Source organism: Cervus elaphus, chromosome 18 (genome assembly GCF_910594005.1).
Source record: "Cervus elaphus chromosome 18, mCerEla1.1, whole genome shotgun sequence".
NCBI lineage: Eukaryota > Metazoa > Chordata > Mammalia > Artiodactyla > Cervidae > Cervus > Cervus elaphus.
In genome coordinates, this window is record NC_057832.1 from 83807969 (window position 1) to 83824763 (window position 16795).

The following is a 16795-nucleotide window of genomic DNA, read 5'->3' on the forward strand; positions in this document are numbered from 1 at the left end:
ACACTGCTGGGGCGGCAGGCGGGGAGGCTGCGGGCAGGGAGGGCTGGGCCTGTGCGAGAGCACCCCTCCCCTCAGCCGCTCTGCACAGGAAGGTTGGGGCAACCTGGCCTGGGTGCTTCTCGCGCCGGCAGGATGGAGGACGATGAAGGCCCTGAGTGCGGCAAGCCCGACTTTGTGCTTTTGGACCAGGTGACCATGGAAGACTTCATGGAGAATCTGAAACTCAGGTAGACCCAGGGCATGGGCTCCCCTTCTCCCCGTCCCCATCCCCAACTGGTCTCCATCAGCCCACCATCTGGGTGACCGCAGGGAGATGCGGGGCTGGGAGGACTGTCCCCTCAGGACCAGGACAGTCAGCCAATGCTAGAGCAAGCTCCCCAGGCCCGCGCCCCCCACACAGCCCAGGTATCTCCTGAGCCTTCCTCTTGGCAGGGGCAGGCAGGTGCCAGGCGTCTGGGCTGAGTGGCCACTGCATCTTCCTGGTGAGGCTGTGCTGAGCCCTGGGGGCTCAAAGGGAAGTGGTCAGGTAGCTCCCTGGGGTGCAGGTGGGCAAACTGAGATGACACTCTCAAGGGGACATGTGGGGTGCTTCAGGGTGTGGCTGGCAGAGGTGACACGGGGCCCTATTTGCCGGACGGCAGAGGGCAGGGAGGAGCTGGTGGTGACGAGGGATGGCAGCAGGAGCTGGCTTCATCCCTGGACAGCCACGAGGAGCTGATGGTAACCCCCTGTGCAGAGCCTAGGGACAGGTCCCTCTGAGCCCAGATGGCTGAAGTCAGACACCACCAGCCCTGAGTCAAGGCCAGGGCTGTGGGATGGAGAGTCAGACCGGAAATGAGCTTCTCTGTTGTATGAGGCACAGAACTAAGCAGATTACAAACCAGCTTCTGAGATAGGTACTACCATCACCATATTAACACTGGGACCCTGAACCCAGGGCCGCAGAGCTTGCAGATGGAGAGTCTGTCTCCAGCAGGTCCTGGGTGTGCAAGGAGCCAAGCCGGAGAACTCCTGTGTCCGAAGCAGTGGAGGAAGGGGAACCCGGGACCGGCAGTCAGGGGCAGGGCGGGTCCCAGACACCACGGGGAGCAGGCGGGCTAGGGCTCCTCCCAGGGCAGAAGGGTCAGGAGACACAGGCACCCTCGTGGGTGACTCGGTTCACGTCAAGGGTCGAGAGGTCTGAGGAAGTGCAGGGGGAGGCTGGCGGCACTGCTGCCCCAGGCACCCACCCAGGGCCTCCCAGTCCCTGCCGCCTGGGTGGGGCTGGGCGGGTCCTGCTTCTGCTACTCCGTCCCCGCCCAGGTCTTGAGACGGAAACAACTCCCTCCCTCCTCCTCCCACCCCCATCCCCTCCCCAAGCTCAACCCCATCGCCTAAGCTGCCGGTTCTGCCTGGCCCAGTGTGGCCTTGGGCAAATCAGTCCCTTGATAAAACAGAGAGTCAGGATTCCTGTGACTCCACCCCATGGAGAGCAGCTTAGATCCCAACACTACCTTGTGTGTGGGTGGGGCTCCCAGCAAGACGGCACCGGCAGACTCAAGTCAACCCCACCACTTCCCCGCCACGCGCTTCTCTGCCCTCAGTCCTGGGGTGGGCCAGGGCCCCAAGGCTTCCCACCTTGGCCCAATGCCCCGGGACCTAGGTGTGTGTCCCCTTGGCCCTGAACACTGAGGCCCTGCCCTGCCTGTGCCAGGTTCGAGAAAGGCCGCATCTACACATACATCGGTGAGGTGCTGGTGTCTGTGAACCCCTACCAGGAGCTGCCCCTGTACGGGCCGGAAGCCATCGCCAGGTACCAGGGCCGCGAGCTCTATGAGAGGCCACCCCACCTGTACGCTGTGGCCAATGCCGCCTACAGGGCGATGAAGCGGCGGTCCAGGGACACCTGCATTGTTATTTCAGGTACCTGCCTAGCATTCGGGGGCCCAGGTGCAGGCTCACAGCCTTCCTGGGTCCCAGTGTTTTCATTTGTCAATGATGGTGTGGTAGTTGGAGTGCCTGGGAGTACGGGTGGGCACAGGTTGCTGGCTAAGGGGGAGCAGCCAAAAATTCTGACTGTCCATCTGTTGTTGGCAGGAGAGAGTGGGGCAGGGAAGACAGAAGCCAGTAAGCACATCATGCAATACATCGCAGCCGTTACCAACCCAAGCCAGAGGGCCGAGGTGGAGAGGTGAGGGCAGTGAGGCGGGGGTGGTAGGGAAGAGCTGGCCTGTGTCTTGTGCCTGATGGAGGACAAGAAACACAGTGGAGCCCAGCTGAGGCCAAGTTCAGAGGCTGTCAGTAAGACTCCAAGTGACCCTCATCTAGGACCTCTCTACCCTAGGAGAGGCGAGGCCCAGCATGGGGGTGCCCTTCCCCTAGGGACGGGAAAGGGAGGAGGTGTAGAGGGCCAACAGACAGGTACTGGCCCCTCACGGGGACCCAACGGAAGCAGAGAGGTTGGCTGCCCATAAGAAAAGCCCTGGATGCCAGGCCAGTGTCAGGGCTGGGCCAGAAACCCAGAAACCAGGACCCATCTACCTGCCAGCAGCTCACCAACAGGGATCTGTGGGAGCAGCTTCCTGTGTGAGAGCCCTGCCTCTTCCTGTTAAGGTGGGGTAAGGTGGGGTTCGGGGTAGGAGTGGGGTGGCAACAGCAATGGAAATTCCCAAGCACACGTGCCTGGCAGCGCCAAGTGTCCAGATCCAGCTCCTCACCGGGCTACAGCTTTGGTCTGGGAAGGCAGGGCCAACGCCTTTCAAGGCTCAAGGCTTTACAGGAGACCCAGCGTGAGTGCCTGGCAGGTGCCTTTCCCAGCATCTCAGAGTCAAGCACCTGCAAGGGGCAGCGCAGGGTGAGACCAGGCCCTCAGACTCCCTCTCCTCCTGTGATTGGGAAGCCTCAGGCAGTGATCCTGGACGGGGACACAGTCCCGAGTGCAAGGTCTTCATGTTATAGTCCTGGCCCCTCCACCTATCCACCCCACACAGGGTCAAGGACGTGCTGCTCAAGTCCACATGCGTGCTGGAGGCCTTCGGCAATGCTCGCACCAACCGCAATCACAACTCTAGCCGCTTTGGCAAGTACATGGACATCAACTTTGACTTCAAAGGAGACCCCGTGGGGGGACACATCCACAGCTACCTGCTGGAGAAGGTGGGCCCTGCTACCAAGACCCCAGGCAGGTGGGCTGCACACTGGCCTCCCTCAGGGGGACCCGGCAGAGCTGTCCCACCCTGCTGAGTCTCCCAGCCCTGGCGCCCTGGAGGCAGGAACATACCTTCTCTGATGTCTCAGGTTCACAGGGCAGGGCTCCTCCATAGCCAGGTCCACCACCACCCCCTACCTGCCCTGTCCTGGGGGCTCTGGGACAGGTCCCTGGGATGGGGCCAGTCCCAGGCATGAGTCCAGCTGTTCCTTTCTCCACAGTCTCGGGTCCTTAAGCAGCACGTAGGTGAAAGGAACTTCCACGCTTTCTACCAGGTGAGCCATCCCCCACCCCTACTGGGCTGGGAATTCTCTGGATATGGCAGTGTGTGTACCTCATCTGACCCTGACGTGGGGTCTCCCTGGACCTGGGCAGGGCAGTGTCTACACTGTGTCTGACACTGAGGTGGTTTCTGGGCACTGGTAGTGTCTACACTGGGTGAGACCCACTGAGAACTCAGGTGATGTTAACACCATGTCTGACCCACTGAGGTGGGATCTCCTTGGACTTGGAGGTGGTATCTACATCATTTCTGACTCAACAAAGTGGGTGCCTAGACACTGGCCATACCTACAGATGTCTGATCACTGAAGTAGGTCCTCCCAGGACACAGGCAGTTTCTACACAGTGTCTGACACCAAAATGGGATCTCCCTGGATTCTAGTGGTGTCTACACCACATCGAGTGGGTTCTCATCAGACTTGTTCAGGATCTACATGTCTGACCTAGAAGTGGGTTCTCCCTGGGCTCAGGCACTGTCCACACCATCACCATGCTGACTCATGTCATGCATTCGTTGGGTCAGCAGTGGTTGAAGGGCGCCATCTGTTTCCAGGTAGGGTGTATGCGGGGGGAGTCTTTTGGAGCTCAGGAGCCTAACAGAGGGATGTCTGGGTCCTCCAGGTGCTACGGGGCTGTGAGGACAAGGAGCTGCAAGAACTGCACCTGCAGAGAAACCCTGCACTGTATAATTTCACCCGCCAAGGGGCGGGGCTCAATGTGAGTGGGGGCAGGGAGCCCAGGCTCTCACTCCCAGTCCCAGGACTCTGGGGCTGGTGAACAGTGGCTTCAGCTGGGCCCAGGGTGGTGTGAATGGCTCAGCGGGACTGGTGGGGCCTGATTCTGCAGGCTTTCAGTTGGAGGAATCAGGGCTCAGCGTGGGGAAGGGGTGCAATGGCGAGCAAGTGCACTGGGGCAGAGGAGTTGAGGTTCAGCGTGGCAGTGGTGTGCTGAGCCCTTTCTCCCCCAGGTCCTGGACATCGACGAGAAGAGCCACCACCAGGCGGTGACGGAGGCCATGCAGGTGATCGGCTTCAGTCCTGAGGAGGTGGCCTCTGTGCACCGGATCCTGGCCGCTATACTGCACCTGGTGAGCCTGCCTGTGGGCACTGTGGCCATTTACCCATGTGGTGCCTGACTGGGCACCTCCCCTGCAGGGGAAGACTGACCTCTAGCAACCCAGTGGCGTAACTGGCCCACTCCACCCTCTGCTGAAACCCAGATTGTTTCGATTATGGGTTCCCATAATATGCCTGGTCCATGTCTGGTAGATTAGCCTGTACTTAGCAGGTAAGGGCAGTTTGGGCTCAATAAAATGGAAACAGTGGCAGATTTTTATTTTCTTGAGCTCCAAAATTACTGCAGACAGTGACTACAGCCATGAAATTAAAAGATGCTTGCTCCTTGAAAGAAAAGCTATGACAAACCTAGACAGCATATTAAAAAGCAGAGATACCACTTTGCGACAAAGGTCTATCTAGTCAAAGCTATAGTTTTTCCAGTAGCCACATACAGATGTGAAAGTTGAACCATAAAGAAGGCTAAGCACCAAAAAAACTGATGCTTTCAAACTGAACTGCTGGTCTTGAGAGTGCCTTGGACTGCAAGGAGATCAAACCAATCAATCCTAAAGGAAATCAACTCTGAATTTTCATTGGAAGCACTAATGTTGAAGCTGAAGCTCCAATACTTTGGCCACTTGATGCAAAGAGCCAACTCGTTGGAAAAGATCCTGATGCTGGCAAAGACTGAGGGCAGGAGGAGAAGGGGACAATAGAGGATGAGATAGTTGGATGGCATCATCGACTCAATGGACATGAGTTTGAGTAAACTCTGGGAGATGGAGAAGGACAGGGAAGCCTGGCATGCTGCAGTCCATGGCGTTGCAAAGAGTCAGACACAACTTAGCGACCGACAACAAACATGCAGACCTGGCTCTTGCTTCTGTCACCTAAGAGTTGAGTGACTTTGGGCAGGTTACTCAGTGACTCTGAGCCTCTGCTCTCTCTGAGGAAACATGAGATATGGGCAGCACATAACCAGCTACAGGAGGACACGGTGGGACCACTCACATGACATTTCCAGTGGGAAGCCTTGGGGAAGGCTCGGGTGTGCTCCAGGAGCCGCTCCCCATGCCCCTGCCTTCCCTTCCCTGGACATGAGTGTACAGGCTCCTCTGAGACACAGAGCCTGACTCTTGATGGTTTACCATCACCAGGGAAACATTGAGTTCGTGGAGCTGGAGGAGGACAGCCTGGAGCAGGGGCGCCTGGCGGTGACTGAGGAAGTGCTGGTGGACCACGTGGCTGAGCTGACGGCCACACCCCGGGAGCTAGTGCTGCGCTGCCTACTAGCTCGCACTGTGGCCTCCGGAGGCAGGGAGGTCATTGAGAAGGGCCACACTGCGGCCGAGGCCAGCTATGCCCGGGATGCCTGTGCCAAGGTATTCTAGGGGGTGGGTGGGGAACCCCGGAGGCCTTCCTGGAGAAGACAAGGCCAGAGGCAATCAGAAGCAGCTGGCTCTTTGCCTCTCCCCAGGCAGTGTACCAGCGACTATTTGAGTGGGTGGTGGACCGGATCAATCGTGTCATGGAACCCCGGGACCGGGACCCACGGCGTGACGGCAAGGACACGGTCATCGGTGTGCTGGACATCTATGGCTTTGAGGTGTTCCCTGTCAATAGGTGGGTAGCCACGCCACCACATCCCACACTCTGACCCCTCACCACAACTGTTAGTCCTGGGGAGCTCGGGCAGAGGAACAGGATGCCCAGTGTCCATCATGGTTGGTCCTTGGCCCCTAGGCTCATGTCTTCAAGCCTGCTTCAGCTGTGCCACCACCCACTGGTGCCTGGGATGGCAAGACCTTGGCTTACTTCCCCTCACAGGACTCCCCAATCCACTTCAGGGTGTGTGTGCTGGGTGGGCTGGGGGGTAGCAACCAGGTAAAAGAGCAGCCCAGAGTGGGAGATGCACCCCTACTGGGAGGCCACTTGGGGTGCCTGGTTCCAGACCCCTCAGGCAATCTTCAGGGCATCTATTTGGGGGGAACCCTGTTATTCACTGGGCTTCCCTGGTGGCTCAGATGGTAAAGAATCCTCCTCCAATGTGGAAGACCTGGGTTTGATCCCTAGGTTGGGAATATCCCCTGGAGGAGAGCATAGCAACCCACTCCAATATTCTTGCCTGGAGAATACCATGGACAGAGGAGCCTGGCAGGCTACAGTCCACGGGGTCACAAAGAGTCAGACAGGACTGAGCGACTAAGCACAGCACAGCACAGCTGCTATTGGTTGCACTCACTCTCCACCGAGCCAGAGCCTTAGAGTGGGTGGTCGAGGCGTGACTCTGAACGGCCCTTCCACCCACCCCTCCCCCAGCTTTGAGCAGTTCTGCATCAATTACTGTAATGAGAAGCTGCAGCAGCTCTTCATCCAGCTCATCCTGAAGCAGGAGCAGGAGGAATACGAGCGGGAGGGCATCGCCTGGCAGACCGTGGGTGCCCGGCCCTCCCTGCACCCGCGGGTCCCGGGGTCGGGGGCGGTGGTGCTGGGCCGGCGGGTGTGCGGAGGAGGGCTGCGAGATGTGGACACCGGGCAGGAACACGGGCAGGAGGCTGGCGGACGGGGCTCGGGAGCTGCCCTGCTTGCCTGCCGCAGGTGGAGTACTTCAACAACGCCACCATCGTGGACCTGGTGGAGCGGCCCCACCGCGGCATCCTGGCCGTGCTGGATGAGGCCTGCAGCACCGCGGGCCCCATCACCGACCGGATCTTCCTGCAGACGCTGGACACACACCACCGCCACCACCCCCACTATACCAGCCGCCAGGTGCCCCTGCGGCCCCCACCCTGTGCCCCTCCAGCTGGTCCTGGCACTGGCAGGCGGCCCACAGTGCCACACTGCCTGTCTTGGGTGGGCGGGGGGTCTTGGTGGTGGCTCAGCCTCCTCTGCAGGGATGTCTCCCCCTTCTCCCCCAGATCCCCCCCACACCTTCTAGGTCTTGACCTTGGCTGTCCCCATCCATAGCTCTGCCCCACAGACAAGACCATGGAGTTTGGCCGAGACTTCCGGATCAAGCACTATGCAGGGGATGTCACGTAAGGGCCCCCCACTGGGCATCTGGTTTTCCCCCCCACCGCCCCTCCCCTTTTTAAGACACTGGAAATATGCTCTTCACCAGATTCACAAATGAGAAGTGTCAAGTGGGGCTTTTAAGATAGTGATTCTTAGCCCTGGCTGCATCCTAGAATCTTCTGGGCAGCTTTAAAAAAGAAAAAGCCAATTTCTGGTAGAGGGGCTGGAGATTCCGAGGTGCAGCTAGGGTGGGACCTCTGTTCTGAGCCCAGTGCCAGTTCTTTTATTTTAAAAAAAATTATTTATTTCTTTATTTATTGGCTGTGCTGGATTTTCATTGCTTGGTGGACGTTTCTCTAGTTGCAGAGAGCGGGGGATACTCTCTAGTTTCAGTGCGTGGGCTTCTCATTGTGGTGGCTTCTCTTGTTGCAGAGCACAGGCTCTAGGGCTCACAGGCTTCAGTAGCTGCGGCTCCCAGGCTCAACAGTTGTGCAGCACAGATTTAGTTGCTCTGCGGCGTGTGGGATCTTCCCAGACCAGGGACTAAACCGATGTCCCCTGCATTGGCAGGCAGATTCTTTATCACTGAGCCATCAGGGAAGCCCTGGGGCCATTTCTTGTCACCCTTTGTCAGCGAGGAGGAGCAGAGAGGCCAGATGATGTGTTTCTAATGAGCTCCCAGGCCAGGTGGACATGGCCAGTCCTCAGGCCACACACTGAGCACCAAAGTCCCTAGTGTCTTCCAGAAGTGACCATGATTATTATTAATTCCCCTGTCACACACCTCACCCGGAATTGGATCTGAGGTAACTCACAGAGAGAGGCACAAGTGTCCCACGTATCCTTCATGAGGAGAAGAAATAGAATCGAAAAGACAAAGCTGCCAGAAGTCAGATCCTATGGCCCTGAGACTTTCTAGGAACTGCAAATGAAGCCAAGATTTTGGCACTGAGCTTTCTAGCAAAGGCTAGAATGATGAATCTGAGGTTCTCCAGGCCAAGGAGCCAAACAGACCAATGACTCAGGAGTTCCTGGTTGTAACTGCAATCGCTGACATTTATTTATGGAAACTCAGTAGGCACTGTTCTGAGGGTGTGATGTCTACTGAGGCACAGAGAGTTTAAGTCACTTGTCCCAGGTCACACAGCATGTATGTGCTAAAGCTAGGATTCAGTGATGTGACATTTGTCTCCGTGGGCATAATGCAACTCATCTTTCAAGAGAGAAACTCCTGAGGGAAGAGGTCTTATATGACGAGAGGGAAAGCAGGCAGGAGAGGGGAAGGAAGAGGAGCACATGAGGAGAAAGGAAGGGAGGCTGACCAGGTGGAGGGAGGGGGAGGGGCAGGCTAGGGGGGTCAGAAGCCCCTGGTCTCCTCACTGGCCCTCCCCCGGCCCTCCCCCAGGTACTCTGTGGAGGGCTTCATTGATAAGAACAGAGACTTCCTCTTTCAGGACTTCAAGCGGCTGCTATACAACAGGTGAGGGGGGCTCTCTGGGCACGGGTGTGGGCGCCAGACGGTGAAGGCCAGGCACTCTGGCTGGAAGGGCCTTCAGACACTCCGTCTGACCCTCACAGCCCAAGGTCATGAATTTTACACGTGGACGAGCTGGGGTGGGGGCTATCCTCCTGGAGGGCATCTGGGCATGCGGCCTGTGTCCACAGCACGGATCCCACCCTGCGGGCCATGTGGCCAGATGGGCAGCAGGACATCACAGAGGTGACCAAGCGCCCCCTGACGGCCGGCACACTCTTCAAGAACTCCATGGTGGCCCTGGTGGAAAACCTGGCCTCCAAGGTACATCCCCCCCACCTTGAGTCTGGATCCTTCCAGATCCTTCTGTCTGTGCCTGGATGTCACGTTGGGTCCCCCACTGCATCCGTGCATCATGAGGAGGTGTTCCTTTCCTGTCTGCTGTGAGCCATACCTCCTCCAGCAGGAAGGGACCTGCCACTGCTCAGGTTAAGATGCCCTGGGCTGAGCCAAGGCTTGAGTAAACACAAGATGCTTGTAGCCTTCCCCCGGCCCCATTGCTTCTCAGGGATGGGCCAGGGGAGACCTCACCCAGAACTTGAGTTGGCCCAGCTCTGGTCATGCCTGGAGTCAGGATTAGCTTTCTGGAAGCTGGAGCCACCAAGACGAGAAAGTGGCACTCACATCTTGCAGAGATTGGGGCTCAAAGTCAGAGAGGGCAGCGGGAGGATGCTAGGGCCAGCCTAACAGTGGAATGTCCAGAGACTCTGCAGGGCCTCTGGGAAGGCAAGAGGAAGGGCTGAGGGGCTCTGCTGCACTGTCAGAACCTGAATGTGGGCCAGCACCCTGCCCACACCCAGCACTGGAGCTCCCAGGTCCCATTCTGCCCACCATACCCTCATCCCCACTCTCCTCCTGGCTGGCCTTGCCCTTCTGCCTGCTCTTGGCCCCCTGGCCTCCCCGTCCCCCTGAGAGAGCCTCTGTTCTATGGATGGCAGCGTGGGAGGGACAGAGACAGGCCTGAGCTCCTCGCTGCCCCTGTCCGGTAACTGTAGGGCTGTGACACTGGCCTCTCCGAGCGTCCTTTGTCCCCACAGGAGCCCTTCTACGTCCGCTGCATCAAGCCCAATGAGGACAAGGTGGCTGGGAAGCTGGACGAGGGCCACTGTCGCCACCAGGTCGCATACCTGGGGCTGCTGGAGAACGTGAGGGTCCGCAGGGCAGGCTTCGCTTCGCGCCAGCCCTATCCTCGATTCCTGCTCAGGTACAGACGGCCCCTTCTCCCGTGGCGGGGGACTGGTCCTTGAGAAGTTCCATCAGCCGGCAGGGGGTGCCCAAAGCAACGAGCGCTTTTCAGACGTCAGTGCGGAAGCCTGCACGCTGCTGCTGCGCAGGGACACTGCCAGTCTTGGAGGCCCCTCGCATGACACAAGGGGTGGGGCTGGGCAGGGTGGACTGATGTGGGCGTGGCACGGAGGGATGTGGGCGTGGCACTGAGGGTGTGGGCGTGGCAGGGAGCTGGAGTTGGAGTGGGAGTGGCTTGGGGGAAAGGGTGGGAGGGAGGAGGGGGGAGGGGGAGAGGGTCAGGGGGAGGAGAGGGGAGGAGGATGGGGGTTTAGGTCCACGCCCCTCCCCAGGGCCCAGAGCCCACAGCCCGGTCCTGCCGCGACAGGTACAAGATGACCTGTGAGTACACGTGGCCCAATCACCTGCTGGGCTCCGATAAGGCGGCCGTGGGCGCCCTCCTGGAGCAGCACGGTCTGCAGGGGGACGTGGCCTTTGGCCACAGCAAGCTCTTCATCCGTTCGCCCCGGACGCTGGTCACGCTGGAGCAGAGCCGCGCCTGTCTCATCCCCATCATCGTGCTGCTGCTGCAGAAGGTGCGGCCGGCTGAACGCCCGCCAGGGCCGGTGTGGAGGGGGGCCGGAGAGTGCTCTGAGCATTACTTGGGGGTAGGGGAGAGATGGGGGTGCACCACCCGAGGTGGAGGGGGGGGTGCGTGCACTGAGGGGACCACAGACACTGTTCCAAGTACTAGAGAAGTCCCCTGCTCACAGGTGACAAACGGAGATTGAAACTGACAAGCAAAACGTTTGGATTTGTGTTCAGGTCACCTCTGTCCTGTGGCCACCAGCCTCAGGCCCAGGTGCTCAGAACAAGAGAATCAGGAATCTGGCTTCTTTACTTCCTCCCTGTCCCTTCCTTTCTTCCATTTATCCTGAAATATTTCAAACCTGGAGAAAATCAGGCAGAATGGTGTACTAAATTCCCACACTCTGACTGCCCTGCCTCATGACCCCTGTGGTTTTGTGTAGACACCTCACCTTCATTCCTGTTATTTTGAATCAAATCATTTCATTTATAATCATTTCATTATGCCTTTCCAAAGAATAAGGACTCTCCCACCTCTCCTCATAACGTTTTTTTTTTGTTTGTTTGTTTCTCATAACGTTTTAAACATTTCAAACCTATAGAAACTGGAAAGATTCGTACAATGTACCATTCACCTGGATGGCTACAGTTATGTGTTCTTGCTCACCACCCCATCTCTGTCTGTCTTTATCTCTCTCCACATCCACATAAAGATACCCATATATTTGTATTTTTTCCCTAGCCACATAAAGTAATGACCCCTAAATCCTTCATCAGGCGTGTATCCTGAGAACAAGGACATTCCCCTTTATAATCACACCGACATTAGCCCATTCAAGAAAACTAACACTGATAAAATATAACCTACATAGCTGAATATCTAACATGTAGGCCGTATTCAAATTTCCGAAAGGGTCCCACTATGACCCGTTATGTCTTTTAAAAACCCAGAATCCAGTGAATGATGACACACTGCATTTTGTTACCTCTGATATCTCCTCTAACACACAGGGGTTATTTTTAAGAACATGACACAATACCACACCATCCCAGAAATAGGATTTAGAAAGTTGCTACTGACTTCCTGTGTCCTGTCCAGTCAGTAACCACATGTCCCCAATCATGTCCTCAGTCTGTTCGAGTCAGGTTTTAATCTGTGAGTTCATTGGGCTGCTTACCTTGTAGGGTCTCCAGTCTGGGTTTGATGGTCACATTCTCAGGGTACTCCTCCAATTTGGGGTCTCCCCATATGAGGGAAGGGCTTCCCTGGTGGCTCAGACAGTAAAGAATCCACCTGCAATGTGGGAGACCTGGGTTTAATCCCTGGGTTGGGAAGATCCCCTGGAGGAGGGCACGGCAACCCACTCCAGTATTCTTGCCTGGAGAATCCCCATGGACAGAGGAGCTTGGAGGGCTACGGTCCGTAGGGTCGCAAAGAGTGGGGCTCGACTGGGAGACTAAGCAGAGCGCAGCAGCACGTGTGAGGGAGGAGGGGCCTGGCACGGCCTAACGGAGCACCACCCCCTACTGGCCCCCCCAGGCATGGCGGGGCACGCTGGCTAGGAGGCGCTGCCGGCGACTCAGGGCCATCTACACCATCATGCGCTGCTTCCGGAGGCACAAGGTGCGTGCTCACCTGGCAGAGCTGCAGCGGCGATTCCAGGCCGCGCGGCAGCCCCCGCACTATGGCCGTGACCTCGTCTGGCCCCCACCGCCCACGGTGCTGCAGCCTTTCCAGGACATCTGCCAGGCCCTCTTCTCCAGGTACTTGCTCTCCGCCACCACCCCTGTTGGTCTTTTCCGCTCAGCTAGAGCCCATTGAACACCTGGACCAGGTCATCTGAACCCCACGGAGCCAACCAAGAGACACACAGTCCCATTGGATAAACAGGAAGACAGAGGGCTTTGAGCATCAGTTGACAGCCTATACCTCACAACCGCTAGAAGATTCCTAATGTCTTCAGCACCATTCTGGACATCCAGAGGGCTTGCAGGCCTTTATCTCCTTCCTAGGGCCCTGCAGGGTGGGTGGTGGGTTGAAGCTAGAAATGGGGGAAACTCTGCAACTGAGCCAGGCTTTGAAGGCTGAGTAGGAGTTCTTTAGGACAAGGTGTGAAGGGCAACCAGTGTACTCAGAGCAGGAGAGGCCACCTTCCATTGAGACCAGGGAGGCTGGGACACAGAGGGCAGCCAGTGCCAGGCTGAGGGGCTTGGCCTTCTCCTATTGTGTAAAGGATGGGAAAAGTCATTAACCTGTGTTCTCAGGAAAGGGAGCAGAACCAGGAGTGGGCAGGGTTAAGGCCTTCACAGCGGTCCATCTGACTACCTGGCCCTCTCCAGGTGGCGGGCCCGGCAGCTGGTGAAGAACATCCCCCCTTCAGACATGGCTCAGATCAAGGCCAAGGTGGCTGCCATGGCGTCCCTGCAGGAGCTACGGCAGGACTGGGGCTGCCGGCGGGCCTGGGTCCGGGACTACTTGTCCTCCGTAAGTGTTGGGGCTGCGGGGGCTGCTGGCTGCCAAGGAGGGGCTCCAGGCTGAGACCTTGCCTGTGTCCACCTTAGCTGTCCTGTCTCTGGGCCTGGCTGTCCTGTGGGCTGTCCCCGTGTCCTTGCCCCTTCCCTCCACAGTTTAAGGGTTTTCACTCAGAACAAGCTGACCTAGGCTTTACTGAGAGCCTCCTCCTCTACCCTACTCCCACTCCCTTTCCTATGTTCTCAGCCCCCCATTCTCAGGCACAGGCCCCCTTGTTAGGCACAGCCCCCTGACTGGCACCCTGGCTCCCGTTGGCCCACCGCGGGCGCTGTGAGTGGCCCGCTACCCCAGTTCTGCAGGGACTGAAGCCTCAGGGGTGTGAGGTTGGCCTAAATGGATGGCGTAGCATGAAGAAGCCAGTTCCCGCCCAGCCCCTTACATCTCAGTGTCCGTCCAGGCCTGGCCTGAGTAGGTGGGTGGGTGGGTGTGAAGGACTCAGACGTGTGCCTAGAACCTTAGGACTGCAGGGCTGTGTGGCGGGCCTCAGGGAACCCAGCGTGGTGGCTGGGCCCACCGGGTCATCGTGCATGACCTGATAAGGTTTTCTGAGGTCAAGGATAGCTGTGCGGATTCTTCAGGAGTCACGGTCAATCACACATGGTCCCACGACCTCACCCCAAGCAACCCCCAACTGTCCCCAGGCCACAGACAACCCCACAGCCTCGGGCCTGTTTGCTCAGCGACTGAAGACGCTTCGGGAGAAAGACGGCTTTGGGGCCGTGCTCTTCTCCAGCCACGTCCGAAAGGTGAGCAGTGGGTTCAGGGCTGCTGGCTGATGACAGCCCTGGGCCAGGCCCAGCTAAGAGGTTTCACAACTACTCTTGAACTTCAAAAACTTCAGCTCCAACCCAGTTAGTGAGAGAATGGCTTCACAGAGGGGAGACCTCCAGCCACACCTACTGGGGAGCCCCCCAGGCCAGGCAGTGACCCTGAAATCACCTGTCCTGCAGGTGAATCGCTTCAACAAAAGCCGGGACCGGGCACTGTTGCTCACAGATCGGCACCTCTACAAGCTGGAGCCAGGCCGGCAGTACCGGGTGATGCGGGCCGTGCCCCTGGATGCGGTGAGCCCTGTGGGAGGGCAGAGGCATTCGCCAGGCTCCAGCGGGCCCAGTGTCCTGCTGGGCACTGCTGCTGGGCCCCTCCCCTCATGCCTCCCTGGGATGACCAGAGCTATCTAGAACTCAGCATCGGCTCAAGATGGCAGCTTCCCCTCAACCGCCACTGAACAGCCTGCCCATGGGTATAAGGCCTCAAACTCCATGCTCAGCCTCCTCACCCACCTCCTACTGTACTCTTGGGCAGAGCCAAACGGCCCCACTTCCCCACGTCTGCGCCTGAGCCTGCCTGGGGGTCCTCCCTACCTGGACCACATGGTCCTGGCTGCAGTGTGTGGCTTCCACCCATGGGACCCCGTCCCTTCCCTTCACCCCTCTGCCCAGCTCTATGGCCCACCTACTCCCTGGAGTCACAGCTCATACTCCCTCAGGACAAGGGACAACCCAGGGCAGAAATTGAGGCTGGAGGTCTTTATAACTCCCAAGGTGAGGGACCATCTAGTACCATGGCCACTACCAATGTGATCATTTAAATGCAATTGACAAGGAAAGAAAACCGAAAGTTTAGCTTCTTAGTCGCACCAGCACATTCAGGTGCTAGAAAGCTATAGGTGAGCAATGGTGCCATGTTAGACTTCGCAGATCTAGAATATTCCATCACGGCAAAAGTCCTCTTGTGCGATGCACCTTGCCCAACCCTCTCCTTGATGGGCAGGACCAGAAAGGGAGGAAGGGGACCTCAACTCTACAGCAGGACTGTAGAGTCTGCAGGGAGGACGGAGGACTGGAGCTAGAGGAGGTTGTCTGAAGAGAGCAGAGTGCTGGCAGGGGAAGACACCAGGGCGGACATGTGTTCCTGGGATGCTGGGCCCTCCAGAATGCAGGGTTGGGGTGGAGGGCCTGCCGCACCCTTGACCCTGAGACCCTGCCCCCCTCAGGTGACTGGGCTGAGCGTGACCAGCGGGCGGGACCAGCTGGTGGTGCTGCATGCGCGGGGCTATGATGATCTGGTGGTGTGTCTGCACCGCTCCCAGCCGCCACTGGACAACCGCATCGGGGAGCTGGTGGGGGTGCTGGCCGCGCACTGCCAGGGGTGAGTCCCTGGGCACGGGCAGGGCGGTGGCTGCCTATCTGAGGAACCTGGCCCATCCTGACCCTGACCTCCTTCCTTCAGGGAGGGACGGGCCCTGGAGGTCCGTGTGTCCGATTGCATCCCCCTGACCCAGCGCGGGGCCCGGCGCCTGGTCTCTGTGGAGCCCAGATCAGAGCAGCCAGAGCCGGATTTCCGCTGCAGCCGTGGTGCCTTCACCCTCCTATGGCCGAGTTGCTGAGAGGTTCTCCACCTGCGCCCACACCAGTGACAGATCGCAGTCTCACTGTGCAATAAAGGATGCTGAGTCTGTGATGGGCATGGCTTGTGTCTATGGGTACACAGTCTCCAGCCGCCGCCAATGTGGCAAATATCACCCGTGTCCTCTGCTGACCCCTACATCTGAGGCTGCCCCTCTTGGGTTTCTGACTGTCCCCACAGCCTTGTCTCTTTCTCTTTCCCCCACTCCTGTAGGCCCATTGTTCCTACTGGGCCACTGGGGAAGCTTGAGGGTCCCAGGGCTGTCTTGGGGGCAGGGCTTGGGCAGAGAACACACTGTCCCAGCTGCTGTCTGTGTCGGTGCTGAGTGTGGCCATCCCAGGCCCTGAGAACCCTACATCTGGGATGCTGGGAGCCAGGACCTTCCAGAGTCTGGGAGGGCATCCCTGTGCCCGGGCTTCTCCAGGAAGCCAACCCAGGGAAGGTTAGAGTGGATACACCTCTACCTGCTCTGACCAGCAGATCCCCTCCCCAGCCCCTTGGGTCCTCCCCACCCTCCTGCCCCCCAGCCCTTCATCCCAGTTCTCCAGCCCCTCCCCTTCCAGCCCTTCTCCAGCCCCAGACCTTCTCCTCTCTCGATAGGTGGCCTCTCTGCTCTCACAGCTGCTCCCTTCCTCTTCCTGGGCCACTCTGATTTGGGGGGAATCCTTGTTTAATTGTGATCCACTGGTGTGGACAGAGGTTGACCTCTGTTTGCTGTGGACTCTGGCTGTGTCATGGAAGGGCTCAGAACTTACTAAGGCTTCCCCTTGTCACACCTCTCCTCTCCTGGAGGTGGGTGGGGTAACCTCCCTGCCATGCAGGTCTGTGTCTGTCTGCTCCTGACCTGGAAGAGCAGCTTGATTCGGAACCCAGACTTGAGGCCCCCCAAAGCCCCCACATGGCCTACTCCAGAGTCTCTCCCCAGTGCTGATGGCTAAGCTGGCTCCTTCCCTCCAGCATTCTTG

The 16795-nt window shown here is 58.2% G+C and overlaps 1 protein-coding gene across 1 annotated transcript; it reads left to right on the forward strand.

The window, feature by feature from the left end:
• MYO1G (myosin IG) lies at positions 1-15888 on the forward strand. The gene is made up of 22 exons (XM_043873108.1): positions 1-227; positions 1694-1902; positions 2077-2170; positions 2970-3135; positions 3409-3462; positions 4091-4186; positions 4437-4556; positions 5685-5909; positions 6005-6150; positions 6847-6961; positions 7126-7296; positions 7495-7565; positions 8948-9022; positions 9208-9340; positions 10114-10280; positions 10689-10896; positions 12429-12652; positions 13229-13373; positions 14063-14167; positions 14372-14485; positions 15418-15572; positions 15654-15888. The coding sequence occupies exons 1-22, from the start codon at positions 133-135 to the stop codon at positions 15808-15810; spliced, it is 3045 nt and encodes a 1014-aa protein (XP_043729043.1). The 5' UTR covers positions 1-132; the 3' UTR covers positions 15811-15888.
• Positions 15889-16795: the final 907 nt, after the last annotated feature.

What these genes read in the sequence shown, in the direction of transcription:
- MYO1G (XM_043873108.1), top strand. Translation starts at nt 133, where the DNA reads ATGGAGGACGATGAAGGCCCTGAGTGCGGCAAGCCCGACTTTGTGCTT. An exon ending in CAGAGGGCCGAGGTGGAGAG is followed by an intron (nt 2,171 to 2,969) that starts GTGAGGGCAGTG and finishes CACCCCACACAG; the next exon opens with GGTCAAGGACGTGCTGCTCA. An exon ending in ACAGCTACCTGCTGGAGAAG is followed by an intron (nt 3,136 to 3,408) that starts GTGGGCCCTGCT and finishes CTTTCTCCACAG; the next exon opens with TCTCGGGTCCTTAAGCAGCA.